Source organism: Acinonyx jubatus, chromosome D3, assembly GCF_027475565.1.
Source record: "Acinonyx jubatus isolate Ajub_Pintada_27869175 chromosome D3, VMU_Ajub_asm_v1.0, whole genome shotgun sequence".
In the NCBI taxonomy this organism is placed as follows: domain Eukaryota; kingdom Metazoa; phylum Chordata; class Mammalia; order Carnivora; family Felidae; genus Acinonyx; species Acinonyx jubatus.
Genome location: NC_069392.1, coordinates 55,057,665 through 55,072,310, shown reverse-complemented (window position 1 = coordinate 55,072,310; position 14,646 = coordinate 55,057,665). Strand labels below are relative to the sequence as shown.

Here is a 14,646-nt window from a genome sequence, read left to right as displayed (position 1 = left end):
GCTTTGAAATGATTTGTTCTGGAATAGGGAGCATGGTAACATGAATGGAGGTGTGCTGGGTGAGGGGGTTGTGGCAAGAAGTCAAGGAATTGGCTTCTTAACTCTTCTTTCCTGGGCCAAAAGGTGTCTGGAAACTGATAGGTATTCCCTGGGGCTGCACTTCAGCAGGTGAAGCCACAAAAGTTAGGGGACAGCTGGTTGAAAAACTTTGGGAACCAGAGCAAGTAGCCTCTTTAAACACACATACACATTGCGTCCACCAGAATCACTTAAGGAACAGGAGTCTGGGAGACTGCCCAGAGCTTCCCCTCCTCTCTCAGCAGGTCCTGAGAAGAAACCTGTGCAGAAAAACCCCATGACCCTTTAGATTTGTGATCATTAGCACCAGCCAACAAGACAGCTGCTGAGGATAGGGTTACTGAGTAGCAATGTCTGACCCATCAGAAAGCAAGGGGTGGGTGGGTGGGTATCAGTGAGGTCTGCCCATTGAGCTCACCCTTTCTTTTAGCAGAAATGCTCTCCAGGTCAGTTTCTTCTGCATGGGAAATAATTCTAATCGGCAATCTCCCTTACTTTGAGGATTCATTCAATGGGGCAAGAGAAACAAAGATTCATGGGGGAGCTTGGAGAGACCAAGGTCAGATTTGCTTAAATTTCCAATCCTCAGCTGGACAGTTAATTGCAGTCTATGGAAATGAGGGAGAAGGCGAAAGGTAGGAAACTAAGCATCTTGCCTAAATTGCACATCTTTTAAAATCTGTGTATCTGCAAGACCCATTTAAGGTAAACATTACTCCCCTGGATAGCCTCTATGCCAAAATATATAAGAGGGCCCTGAGCACAATTTATTTACTCTTTTCTGGGAAGGCTGGAGAAGAAAATCTATATTGGTGCCTCCTCTTTCATAAACACAGAATGTTGAAGCTTTAACTATAGATCATCTACTCCACTTCCTTTAAAAAATATATATATATATACATACATATATATATATATTAATGTTTATTTTTTGAAGGAGGGAGACAGATTGTGAGCGGGGGGGGGGGGGGGGGGTGGGGACAGAGAGGCACAGAATGTGAAGTAGGCTCCAGGCTCTGAGCTGTCAGCACAGAGCCTGATACGGGGCTTGAACTCACAAACTGTGACATCATGACCTGAGCCAAAGTTAGACGCTTAACCAACTGAGCCACCCAGGCACCCCTACCCCAGCTCCTTTAAACCGAGGGTCAAGTTGTGAGGTGACTTGCCCATGGCTGCAGAATTCAAGAAGCACTAATGTGAACAAGAGGCTCCATTTCACGGTTACTGCTTTTCTCAACTACAGATAACCTTCATACAAATAACTTGTATTTGAACAGAGATTTATAATTTACAGATGGCTTTTGTTGGTACACTAGTGTGAGATGGGTGTGTCTGCCACTGTCACTTAATGAGGACATCATGTGGGAGTTAACAAGTTAACCTCCCAGGACTTGGGAGGGACACAGATGCCACAGAAAGCATGTACTTTTCTTAGTATTTCTTGACTATCCTGGGCTTTCATTCCTTTTAACCTTTTTTTTTTTCTAAGTTTAAAAGTATTTATTGTAGAAGAGTTTGGAAGACACAGAAAATCACAAGAAAAAAATTAAATCATCTGTAATTTTATCACCAGCTAGCCGGTATAGCAGTCTGAGATTATTTCCAGTATTTTTAATGCATAAATATATTTTTACATGGAGTCATAGTGTACATATTTTTACCCAAGATATGCTGCCATTTCTTTTGACATCAATCAACATCATTTTAACAGCTTTTAAGACTTTGTATACATTCATGATGTTTTCTGAAGCATACATTTACAGGTAGAATTTTAAAGTCACAAGGCAATGCTTAAGGCTTCTGGTATTGATTGCCAGAGACAGTATCTAGTCACATCTCACCAGCAGCACTGAACTCCCAGGTTCCCTGAATTCTCATTTGATGAGGGGGAAAAAAGTGCCATCTCAACTCTTGCTTTAACACACATCTTGCAAGGCTGACCATTTGTCATCCGTTGGCATTTGTTCTTTTGTGATTTGCTTACTTAAGTACAATCTTTTCTACTGGGACTTTTTCATGGGGAGATTCTAGAGGTAAGTGGCTCCACAGAAAGGTTCTGGATTCCTATTGCCTGGGTTCAAAGTCTGACCTCACCACTTTTTAGCGATAGGATACTGACTAACCCATGATCTTAAGCCTTCACTTCCTCATCTGCAAGATATGAGCTGTTGGAGAAAGATACATACATACAAAGCCCTCAGCAAAGTACCTATTATGTTTCTTACTGATAAATGTTAAGAACTCTCTTTATAAACAATCTCTCCCTTTTGTAATATGTTTTATCAATTCCTACTTAATAATTATCCTACCCTTTTCAGTTTGTTTGAGTCCTCATCTTGAGAGGAAACCTAAGAGTTGAATATGAATAGCTTTTACCATGTTACTTTGTTATCCTATCCCTTTGTCTTCACATTCTCTCTCCAAGCATGGGCATTTAGTCCACCTGCCATTCTTCCTGGTTATTACCTGCTCATCTACATATGCCCCAAGAGGAGTGCTGTCTACTTACCCTCGTGAAAATTATTTTCTTATGCACAGGATTCCAGATTCCCACAGATTTCTGTTTTTGGTAAGGTGTGTTAGAACTCTTACCTGTTAGGTATTCTGACCATGACTTTCTGTTGCTAACTTAGACACCTTTCTGCATTGCACTGAGAAGCACCAGTCAAGGGATACGTTTCCTGATGGGTTGTCAGAGGTGGTCTCTGGATGGACCATGACTGTTATGTCTACTTCCCTTTACCATTGTCCTTAACAAAATTCACAAGGCTGAAATACTGCTAATATAAGACAAAACTGAACATGTGTGAGGTGCCGGTGAGGGGTCAGTCACTCGGTGACTGACGTTTTCTAGCACCTGAGCCAAGGGAGTACACTAGAAATGTGGGGGTGTAGCCCCAGAAATAAACGTGGTAGCCATAGCAGCTTCTGACAGAGCCTTGGGAGTTAGCAGGATGCAGACAGCAGCTCTGACAGTCTTAAGAACCAGGAGTCCTCTGTTTAGGAAAGGGAAGATTCAGGACTCCTAACAGATGCTTAACCTCTTAACCACTAGGCTAGGCTCTTTCTGACCCCACCCACCCCCAAGGTCTAGCTTAACCTACAGGCCAGGAAACTATAGTTATTAACCCTTTCCCCCAGCTCACACAAGCCCAAGACAGCTCCCTCTACCCTGTGGTCCAAGAACTCCAGGTTTTGTCCAGTAACAGAAGCTTCTCCCCTGGCTCCTGTTTTACTACCAGCACTGCTCACCAGGTTCTGGCTACATCCATGCTTAACAGACATGACTCCACCCCAAAAGGAACTCAACAGCAATGCTCCACACAAAACAGCCTTTTCATTTCTCAGATATGCCAGACATTCTTCCTGACCTTCGTCTATTGTTCCCTCTACTGGGCATATTGTTCCCTGGCCTGCCTGCCTACTTTCCTGGCTAAGTTCTACTCATCCTTCATCGTTTTTCTCAGAAATTTTCCCTGATCCAAGGTTGAGTCAGGTGCTCCTAATGCCCCACAGCAGCGATTATACCGTATCACTGCCTGTCTTCCTTGTCCATTAAACTGTACAGACTATCTTCTTTCCCACTGTATTCCTAGTGCCTGGCACAAAGCAGGCCCTCAAAAAATAGCTGTTGGATACATTAGTTTGGATTCTTTCACTACCTCATCTCTGGGCTGTCACAGGCTCAGTAAGTCACTGATGAACTATTTCCCCATCTGTCTTGCTGCCCTGTCATTGTTCTTAATTGGTCAGTAAATTTTTTGTATTCCTGAGACAAAACGTCCCTCATACTGTCCACACCATATCCCAAACCTGGTATGTGGACAATCAGGTGCAGTGACACAGCCTGGGTTGCTGTACCCTCTTTGTGACATTCTCGTGGAAAATGAGGTTTCAATGTTATATTCCCATTTTTCTTATCTCCTGAGTATTCCTAATAGTAAGAGAAAAGCTGGAAGCAGTGATTCTTCCATCTGCTGTTCTGATTAGTCACAGGAAAAGCTTTCAAAGGACAATTTGCAGTAGCATTGAGAAGTGCTGCTTTAAGTCAGAATGACTCAAGATCTGGTAGTTTACCAGTCTGGAGTCTTGTTCCAAAGTAAACCCTTTCAACTAACAAAGATGTAAATCTGACCAAAATATTTACAACATTCCTTGTATTCACAAGTTACTTTACAGTGTGGACTCTCTGATGGCGCATGAGGACTGATCTGTGCCTGAAAGCCTTCCCACATTCATTACATATATAAGCTTCATCCCCAGAATGGATTCTCTGATGCTGAACAAGGGCTGAGCTCCTTTTGAAAGTTTTGCCACATTCATTACACTGATAAGGTTCCTCTCCACTATGAATTCTCTGATGTCTGATGAGGTTTGAGCTCAGACTGAAAGCTTTTCCACACTCATTACATTCATAGGGTTTCTCCCCACTATGTATTCTCTGATGGGTTATCAGTTCTGAACTCTGCCTGAAAGCTTTTCCACATTCATTACATTCATAAGGTCTCTCTCCTGTATGAATTCGCTGGTGTCTAATAAGCTTTGAGCTTTGGCTAAAGGTTTTCCCACACTCATTACACTCATAGGGTTTCTCGCCAGTGTGAATTCTTTGATGTATAATGAGATATGAACTTTGACTGAATGCTTTGCCACATTCGTTACATTTACAGGCTTTCTCACCAGTATGAATTTTGCGATGTCTAATGAGGGCTGAGCTCTGATTGAAGGCTTTCCCACATTCACTACATTCATATGCCTTCTCACCACTGTGAATTCTCTGGTGAATAATAAGATATGACCTCAAACTAAAAGCCTTTCCACACTGGTTACATTTATAGGGCTTTTCTCCAGTATGGATTCTCTGATGTTGTGTTAGAGAGGAATGCTGCTTGAAGCTGTGCCCACATACATCACATCTATAAGGTCTCTCTTCTGTAGGAACTTTCTGATAAGTTATAGAGTTTGTACTTAGAATCAAGCTGCTTTGAGGCTCATGATGGTCTCTCTTTCCCAGAGATTTGTGTGTGAAGATTACTTGACTAAAGCTGTCCCCTTGGGAAGGGGATCTTCTTAACTTCTCCCCTGTAGCATTTCCTTGTTGCCACTCTAAATTGCTTTCAGGTTCACTAATTCCTCCAGATGAAGGTTCCTGGGGAAGTCCTTGTGACTTTTCTCCTGAAATGTCCTCCTTTGTTGCTGTTTCACTGTTCTCACAATCTGAAATGATAATAGCAAAAAACAGACTGTTTTATTTCTCCAGTCACTCTCAATACCTACTTTCCATGTGAGAGGAAATACAGGCTTCTCCTTACAAAAGAGGTCACTGTCCACATATATCTTTCTTTAACGGGCCATACTAGGGTCCCTCCCTCCTCCTTTCGAGTAACGCCTATATCTACACTTTGAAGTTTATTCTTTCCTACTTCCTCTGAAACTTCAATTGATCAATTACCTACTATTCCTTTCCTATTATTTTCAACCTCTTTATCTGCTGACTCCCATTCATCACCATTTAAACAAGCCCAAATTTCTCATCTTTTTCTTTTTTAAAAAAAAATTTTTTTTAACGTTTTTTATTTATTTTTGAGACAGAGAGACAGAGCATGAGCGGGGGAGGGGCAGAGAGAGAGGGAGACACAGAATCGGAAGCAGGCTCCAGGCTCTGAGCCATCAGCCCAGAGCCCGACGTGGGGCTCGAACTCACAGAATGCGAGATCGTGACCTGAGCTGAAGTCGGACGCTTAACCGACTGAGCCACCCAGGCGCCCCTCTCATCTTTTTCAAATCAAGCTCCTTGCCTACACATCCTTCATGCAACCTCACTTCCATTCGGTGTAAAGCTGATGCTGCTTCTTTTTATTTAAAAAGACAGAGACAGCAAGAGAGGGAGCACTTGCACACACATGCGCATGAGCAGGGGAGAGGCAGTGGGAGAGGGAGAGAGAGAATCCCAGGCAGCCTCCACGTTCAGAGCAGAGCCCCATGCAGGGCTCAATCTCATGAACTGCAAGATCATGACCTGAGCCGAAATCAAGAGTTGGATGCCCAGCCAACTGAGCGACCCAGGTGCCCACAGAGTAAAGCTTCTTGAAAGAGTTAGCCTTACTCATCTCTCTTCTGCAATCTGGTTTCTGCCTCACCTGTGCACCCCCTCCCCACCATGCTACTCTCATCAAGGTCACCAACGTCATAGATGAATAATCCAGTAAATACTTTCTGGATCTTATTTAGTTGGCTTCCCTGTAGCACTGACACTGGGACCACACCTTCCTCTAGAGACATTTCTCTTCCGGTTATGTTAGCCTGATTTCTGGGGGCTGTTCCTTAGATTCAAGGTCAATCACTCAAACACAAGGTCCTTCAGGTGCTGTTCTGGGTTCTCATGTGTCCTTGCTCTACGAACTGTCTACCACCCAGGTTTCATCACTACTTATGTTATAAGCTAATGTCTCCCCAGGTCCCCAGTTCTATCCCAGTTCTCCCTATTAAACTCTAGACTATCATATCCAGTGTTAACTGGGATATTACTTGTGAATATCTCACAAGCCCCCAAATGGCTAAACACATCATCAGGTATATTTTTTTCCCTTATATTTTCACATTTACATGAATAGCACCATCATTAACCAAGCTGTTCAAGACTAAAACCTGAGTATCATCCTCAACTCCTTTCCCACATTCTCCACTTTTAACCATGACCAGCTACTGCAATGCAACTTAAAATGCTGGTCAAGAGACAGCTTTGATTGTCCCCATCTCTCACTGTAATACATCTTAATTTATTCACTGTGGCCATTTAGATTACAACAGTTTCTAACAGGACTCCACTCTCGCCTTCCTCTAATCCATTCTCCACTTTGCAGCTAGATTCTAAAACACAAATCCAATCAACTACTCCCTTGTTCAAAACCTTTCAACTGTGCTCCAGTGCACTCCTTCCAAGTACTTAAGATGTCCCACAAGTTTTCACAACCTGGGTCTCCTTTTTCTCTCTGATTATGTCTCACCATTTCTCCCCTATGAATTCTCTCAAGTTAAAGTGAATCACCTGCAATTCCCAGAATGGGTTGTATTTTCCCACCTTCAGGACTTTGTGGCCTTTGCTTGTGTGATATTATAATATAGGAAATATATATTTGGTCTTCATCCTCAGCTCCTGGCACAGAGCTTTAATAACCCTTGCAACTTCTTTCCTAAGTGGTAGAGGTGAGAAGAGTGTCTTTTGTTACCCATAATAAGCCCCTATAGTTTATGCTAGTGAGGTAACTCCTGGAGGGTAGGGGCTGGCTACCAAAGGAACCAACTATATGATTAGAAGGTTGGAACTTTCAGCTCTGCCTCCTGACCTCCAGGGAGAGGGGCTGGACATTCAGTTAACCAATGGCCAATGATCTAATCAACCATGCCTATGTAATGAAACTTCTATGAAAACCTTAAACAAAGCGGTTCAGAGAGCTTCCAGGATGATGAACGCATCCAAGTGCCATGACAGTGGTGAACCTCTAACTCCCCAGGGACAGAAGCTCCTGTGCTCAGGACCCTTCTGGATCTTGCCTGAAGTACCTCTTCATATGGCTGTTCACCTGTGTCCTTTATAATAAACTGGTAATGGTAAGCAAGGTGTTTCCCTGAGTTCTGTGAGCTATTACCGCAAATTATGAAACCCGAGGAGGTGGTCATGTGATGTCTGAATTGCAGCCAAATCGGAAAGAAGGGTGAGTAACCTGGGGATTCATTACAAGCGGAGGTGGCGGCGGGGAGGAAGGGAGGCAGCCTTGTGGGACTGAAACTTTAACCTGTGGGGTCAGCCCTAATTCTGGTGTGTCAGAATTAGTGTTGCTTAATGTGAAGGAAAACCCCCACACATCCAGTGTCAGAAGTGTGCGAGTAGAAAAAGTTTTTCCCTTTAGGATGGGAAAAACTCCCACCCTATTTACCTAGTTTTCTCCTTACTCATTGTTCAAATCTTAGCTCAGATGTCTCCTCCTCTGAGAAGTACTCCTTGAACCTCTAAGGTTGGGTTAGGTGTGTTCATATGTGCCCCCCACAGTACCTAAAGCCCACTTTTATTCTAGAATTTACTATACTATATTGCAATTGCCTTTTCACTTGTCCACCCCATCTAGATGTAAAAGTTCCTTGAGGCAGAGACCCAGTGCCTACCACAGTAGCAGACATGTATTAGCACCCTATTAAGTTATATAACCAAGGAGTAAATGAATAAATGCCAGGGAAACTGACACAAGAAAGACTGACTGCACTTCCTGAGGGTTAGTAAATACAAAGCTGCTGAAGTGAATACCTCTGGTCCAGAGTAATAAAGGGGAGGCTCACATGTGGCATGTTTGTAAAATCCAATTAATTCTGTATCCTCAAAACCAGACGCCTGATAATAGTTCCCAGGTGAGTTTCTATTTTCTTACCACTTTTGGGGGAAAGGCAAGGTTCCCAGGGTTTCAGCTGTGTCTTTAAAGGTTGGAGTGGGATGTTTGTTAACTCTTGGGATGTTCCAAGACATGTCAGATCCTTCCATGGCACTGCTGGTCCCTGAAATCAGTTAAAACATGGTTAATTTTGTGAGAAACTCCCTAGGGAAAATGCTTAGTAAAAATCTGAAAGAGGTCAATGACATCCCCAGGGATGCGCAACAGGGGAAAAAAAAAGACCTATTTAAGGACAGGGATAGGTATGGGCACAGTAGTCACTTCAAGGTATGGTTCAGTAGAGACAAATTTTCATCCCACTGCTATGAGGATGCTACATGCATCAGTCTGTAAATTTCTCTTCCCACAACATACCACATCTCCCTGTTCCCACCTGCTGCCCTGGATCATCAAATTCCCTCTCCAAATCTTCCAATAGGGTCACAGCTTCCTCGCCGCTTGTTGGGCTATGTTGCTGAACCCAGATCTGCAGCTCCTCAGGCAGGATGCTCAGGAACTGCTCCAGCACCAGCAGTTCCAAGATCTGCTCCTTCGTGTGCAACTCTGGCATGAGCCACTGATAACAAAGCTCCTGGAGTCTGCCCAGAGCTTCCCGGGGTCCAGGTGTCTCCTGGTAGCAAAACTTCCTGAATTGCTGGCGAAACAATTCTTGGCAGGATCGGGTACTTGCACTCTGCTTAAACTTCTGACCCCAGGAAAAGCTTTCTTCTACTTTCACTAGTATTAGTTCTTGTTCCTGAGGATTCTGAGGTACCAGGGTTGAAACTGCTCTAGATTCCACAGCCATTTTGGCTTGAACAGCTTAGCCAAAAGCTCAGCACAACTGAGTACTGTACTTCACAGTTTCTTTGAGTAATTTCTTCTTGCCTGAAAGATACAAAAGCACTGTTAACTTAGCAGTGGAAAAAAAAAACAAAACTCTAAGATTTATAATAAATATCAGTCATGCCAGTAATACATTGAAAGGGAAGAAGTTTGAGACTATAACTAAACAATCAAGCAACAAACTAAAAGTCACTCATCCCATTTGTCTTCCATAGTGGAATTTCTACCACTAATGCCCTAAGAAATTATTTTAGAAGCAAAAGAATGCAATATTAACATGAATCACAAACTGAGAAATTTCCTTTTCAATTTTCTTTCAATCCTGATGGTATAGGAAAAAAAATCTTTGTCTGTAAAACTTGCAGAATTCCCTTTTTAAGCCTCAGACTTCCAAGGGTAACTGTATCTACCTAGGATTTAATAATACTGGTTTTTAAAATTTTATTTTTAGTTACCCTCTAGCTATGGCAAATAATATTTTCATTTGCGGTAGTAACAACATTTTAAAAAATCATATTGAACAGAAGTTGATTTAAATAAAAACACTTTCTGGTAACTGCCATTTGATCAAATTTGGTTTTCAATGCATTTCTTCAACAAACACAGAGGCACTTACCATGGGCTCTGTCGTTAGCCAGGCTTAAGAATACAAAGGTTTTTGCTTGTTGAGTAAATGAATCTACAGAGGAATTAACCAAGAAGTGTTTGTTAAAACGTTTACTGTGTGTTCAAAAAGATATCAATTGTCACGGAGACACAAAATCAGCAAAAATGTCAATCTCCGTTCTAAAACTTAGAATATACGAGAGAAAACATTGAGAGAAAAATACGGGAACAGATAATTATGTATTAAATTTTGTGATAGAGGTCACACATGACCTGATTCTAGGGATGGGTGAATATCCATAGGAGGGTATGCCCTTGAAACAGCAGGACAAATCAATTACAATTTGATCCGAACAGTACAAGTAACTTTAGAGATTAGAAGTATTTAGGCTAACATTTAGGTTTATTAAGCCAGCCCAGCCGCATTAGCCTGTATATGTTTGTATCCCGGTTCAACTTCAGCACTGGCGAAGTCACGGGGTGGGGGAGTAACTGCCCTCTCTGCTGGAAAGCAAGGGCCTAAGGTGGCCTCCTCTGGTCCCCAGGACGCTCAGAAAAGCCGCCCGGACAAGGGGTCGCGACCCGGGACGAACAGGCCGGGGAGCAGGGCTCGTTCACCTTGCGCCCGCCGCCCGGGCGGCGGGCCCACCCCATCCCCGCCCTCCCTCCGCTCGGGGCCCGCGTCCCTCACCACGAAGCCCAGCAGCGGCCAGGGAGCAAGCCGCCGACTCCAAGCGGCCAGCCACAAAGACCGGAAGTGCGCGCCCGCGGCCTTCCGCTCGCGCAACCTCGGGAGCCTCCGTGTATCCCGCCCCGTGCTCACAGGCAGCCAATCAGCGCCGTGGATCCTTCGTTCCCATCGCCTTCCCTCCGGCCGGGAGCCCCGCGGAGCGTCGAGGCCCGGGTGTGAATGAGTCGGCGGGCGGGCGTCTTTCTGAGAGGTTGCCTTACGAGGGAGGGCGCTGCTTCCAACCTTGGCTGCCTCTTACCCTGACCTCTCACCGCCACCACTCCCTATCATTTCCCCTGCAGTTTTCCAGAAAAGTGTTAGGATTTTTCTGTAATTCCAGTGCGTTTCCAGTATCTCCGACAAAAATAAACACGTGGATGAACAAGCCAGACAAAAAGTAACCATTTCTATTGCTCTTCCGTATGCATATCATTTTTGCCTTACAGCAGCTCTGTGCCGTGGCTTTATTATGCCCACTGTACAGCTATAGACAGTGCCCAAAGTCAAGCAGCGCGTGAACACAGACGCCCGAGTCCCCGTTGTTCAAGAAGACTGGCGTCCCAGACTGCGATTGTAACGGAGGGTTTTCCCATTTTTTCACTGTAACCCACCAGGCATTAAGACTTAGTGTTTACATTTTTCTTGGCCATTTAGTAGATGAAAAATGATGCTTCATGTTGTTTTAACTTCAGTTTCGTTTGGATTAGTGAATTTGGGATTAAGGTATTTCCCTCTCATGTTTATTGACCATTTATGGTTCTTCAAGGAAATGGCTTTGCCCATTTTTTAAATTGAGGTGTTACTATTTTTCTTTAAACTTGCAAGAATTTGTTTTACTTGCTAATGATATCAACTCTCAGTTTTTACAAATATTTTCTTTGTATTTATTTTTTGAATTTTGGCACAAGGTGATGCATAGTTCGAAATATCTTTTGCGAGCTAACACAATTAGGACACACATATCTGGGGAAAAATAATTAGCTTTTAGTTCTTAATCATTGTGAACCAACTGGTAATTTTATCAATTAAGAGAACAAATATTACTATATGTTTCAGTTATCTGTTCCTGCATAGATAAAACAGCAGGTGTTTTATTGCTCACAATTCTGTGGTCAGGAGTTCAGGGAGGGCTTAGCAGAGATGGCTAGCTCATGCTTTACGGGGTGGCAGCCTGCATGGCTTAATGGAGATCAGAGGGTCCAGGAAGACTTCACTCACATTGCTGTGACCTTGGTGCTGGAGTTACTTGATTCTCCATAAAACCTCTCTCCATGCAGTTTCTCATCATTCGGGAGCTTAGCCTAAGGAGTTTAGCACTTTATATGGTGCAGGGCTTCCAACAGAGTGAAGAAGAAAGGGAACAGGCTAGTTCTCTTAAGACTTAGGTTTGGAATTGGCATTACATTACTTCTGCTGTATTCTTTATTTTTTTTTTAATGTTTATTTATTTTTGTGAGAGAGAAACAGAGTGCCCGTGGGAGAGGGGCAGAGAGAGAGAGAGAGAGAGAGACAGAATCAGGAGCAGGTTCCAGGCTCTGAGCGGTCAGCACAGAGCCGGATGTGGGGCTTGAACTCAGGAGCCAAGAGATCGTGACCTGCGCTGAAGGTGGATGCGTAACCAACTGAGCCACTGAGGCGTCCCACTTCTGCGGTATTCTGTTGGCAGAAGGACTAGACTCATGGGAAGGGGAAATAGACTCCACCTTTTAACAGGAAGAGCAGCTTGAACATAGAAGGACATTACCCTTGAGTCCAGTCTACCACAATTACTTACATGCAGAAGTAGGAGTGGAACTTAGGAGTGAAACTGTTGAAAGAGAGAAGGAATACTTTTAACTGCAGTAATAGAAAACCTTACTAAATGTCCTTACTGGTTAAGCCTTTTTATTATCCCACATAGCTCCATGTGTGAAGGTAAGGCCATCCCTGGGATTGGCTGTGAACCAACCAAATGTGGTAAATAGGGCTTGACAATATTGTCGAGGACCCAGGTCCCTTCCCTCTTTTTGCTCTGCCATTGTTTTTAAAGTTTAAAAAGTTTTTTTTTTAATGTTAGAGAGCACAAGCAGAGGAGAGGGGCAGAGGGAGAGAGAGAATCTCAAACAGGCTCTGTGCTCAGCATGGTGCCAGACATGAGTCTCATATACCACCACCCTGGGATCATGACCCGAGCTCATGAATGCTCAACTGACTGAACCATCCAGGTGTCCCTGTTCTGCCATTTTTAAGTGTGTTGGACTGTTTTCCAGTCTGGCTTCCCTTATGGTCTTAAAATGACTACCTTAGTTTCAGATTACAGATAATATCCAGAGCAGAAAAAGAGAACACCCTTATGTTATGACTCTATTTATTTATAATGGGAGAGGGAGGGAGATGAGAGAGAGAATCCCACATAGTCTCTGCACTGTCAGCACAGAGTTTGACCTGGGGCTCAATCCCACGAACCATGAGATCGTGACCTGACCTGAAACCCAGAGTCAGATGCTTAATCAACTGAGCCACCCAGGAGTCCCTGTTCTGCCCCCCTTTAAGACTAATGACGACTTTTCCCCCCAGCAGATTTCTTCTCTTATCTTATTAGTTAAAAGTGCTTCAACTGTCTGTGCCTATCACCAAAAAGTGGTGAGGCATCCATGATGGGCTCAGGCCAATTGAAATTCATATTCCACGTATGAAGGGCCAGTCTCTCCTGAAAGACAATGTGGGGAAGGTAAACAAAATTAGGTTATGTTAAAAAGGCAGAAATGTTAAGGCAGTGTAGGTGTGCTGAGAACACTGATTCCGTCTTTGGCCCTCCATGCTGTTGATGCCCTCGCAGTGACCTCCCTTGGGGCTACATGTTTCAGGCCCCTTGGAGATTGATGCACCCCCTGACCTGAATGTGGGAAGGCTTCTTCTAATTGTCCCTAAAGGGAAGCACAGAAGTTTCCACTTTAGAAAATTAGTAGAGCTAGAACTGGTGCACAGGTGACACCACTTGAGATAACTACCCTATGACCTCACCCCTCATGCCCTTTGCTCTATAGAAGCTAGGGATTAAGAGCCAGACTTAGTGGGGGATAGCTGAATAGGGCTTCGGATCGTCTGTCTGCCTGATTCTCCCTGTAAATTACCGTAAGAGTCCGTAAAGGTCAGGGGGTGGCTTGTGTCATTTTTCTGGTCTCAAAGTGCCTTCTCAGTTTAGAGGATACTTTACTGACTCTCGTCTGCCTTCCAAGAGGCAGAAAAAGGGGATAAACAGATGAATGTTGAGTGTGTAATAGCCGCGTCTACTCCAGTAGTTAAGCTGATTCACCTATATAGATAAGAAAGTGAGACTAGAAAAAGAAATTGAAATTCTAGTTATTCCTTATAAGATGGTGCATATATTTAAAAGATAAACCAAATACTTAGCTGCAAGAGGTGTAGACGAGAGTTATAGCTAATGTGTAGGACTTGGTTAAAATCCCCAGTGGGATAGCAACTTACTATTCTTAAGAACTTTAGCCATGAGGTCTTAGTCTGTTTGGGCTGCTATAACAAAAATACCACATAGACTCAGTGGCTTATAAACAACAGAAATTTATTTCTCACTGTTCTGCAGGTTGGAAAGGCTGCAGGTTGGAAAGGTGTTGCAGATTCAGCATCTGGTGAAGCCCCGCTCCTGGTTCATACATCCGTAATTGGTGAGTAAGGCTATTCAGTAAATTTTAACTTCCTGAATTACTGTATCACATTCAACAGTGCTCTGTTTCAATTTCATCAAGCTAGATAAACTCCTTGAAAGTAGGGGTTCCTGGGTGGGTCAGTTGGTTAAGTGTCTAACTCTTGATATCGGCTCAGATCGTGATCTCAGTCATGAGACTGAGCCCTGAATCAGGCTCCAAGCTGAGTGTGGAGCCTGCTTGGGATTCTCTCTCTTTCTCTCTCTCTCTCTCTGCCCCTCCTCTGCTTGCTCATTTGTTCTCTCTCAAAATAAAT

The 14,646-nt window shown here is 43.6% G+C and overlaps 1 protein-coding gene across 2 annotated transcripts; it reads right to left on the bottom strand.

Moving 5' to 3' along the window:
- Nucleotides 1-1,627: 1,627 nt before the first annotated feature.
- ZNF397 (zinc finger protein 397) lies at nucleotides 1,628-10,775 on the bottom strand. 2 transcript variants are annotated; one of them, XM_015082317.3, is made up of 5 exons: nucleotides 10,648-10,728; nucleotides 9,967-10,029; nucleotides 8,899-9,392; nucleotides 8,505-8,628; nucleotides 1,628-5,298 (listed from the first exon to the last, which is right to left on the bottom strand). In XM_015082317.3, the coding sequence occupies exons 3-5, from the start codon at nucleotides 9,310-9,312 to the stop codon at nucleotides 4,250-4,252; spliced, it is 1,587 nt and encodes a 528-aa protein (XP_014937803.1). In that variant the 5' UTR covers nucleotides 9,313-9,392; nucleotides 9,967-10,029; nucleotides 10,648-10,728; the 3' UTR covers nucleotides 1,628-4,249. The 2 variants fall into 2 exon arrangements, with proteins under 2 accessions (XP_014937803.1, XP_026924577.1); XM_027068776.2 differs by lacking the exon at nucleotides 9,967-10,029 and having other exon boundaries at nucleotides 10,648-10,775.
- Between the last annotated feature and the right edge of the window lie 3,871 nt (nucleotides 10,776-14,646).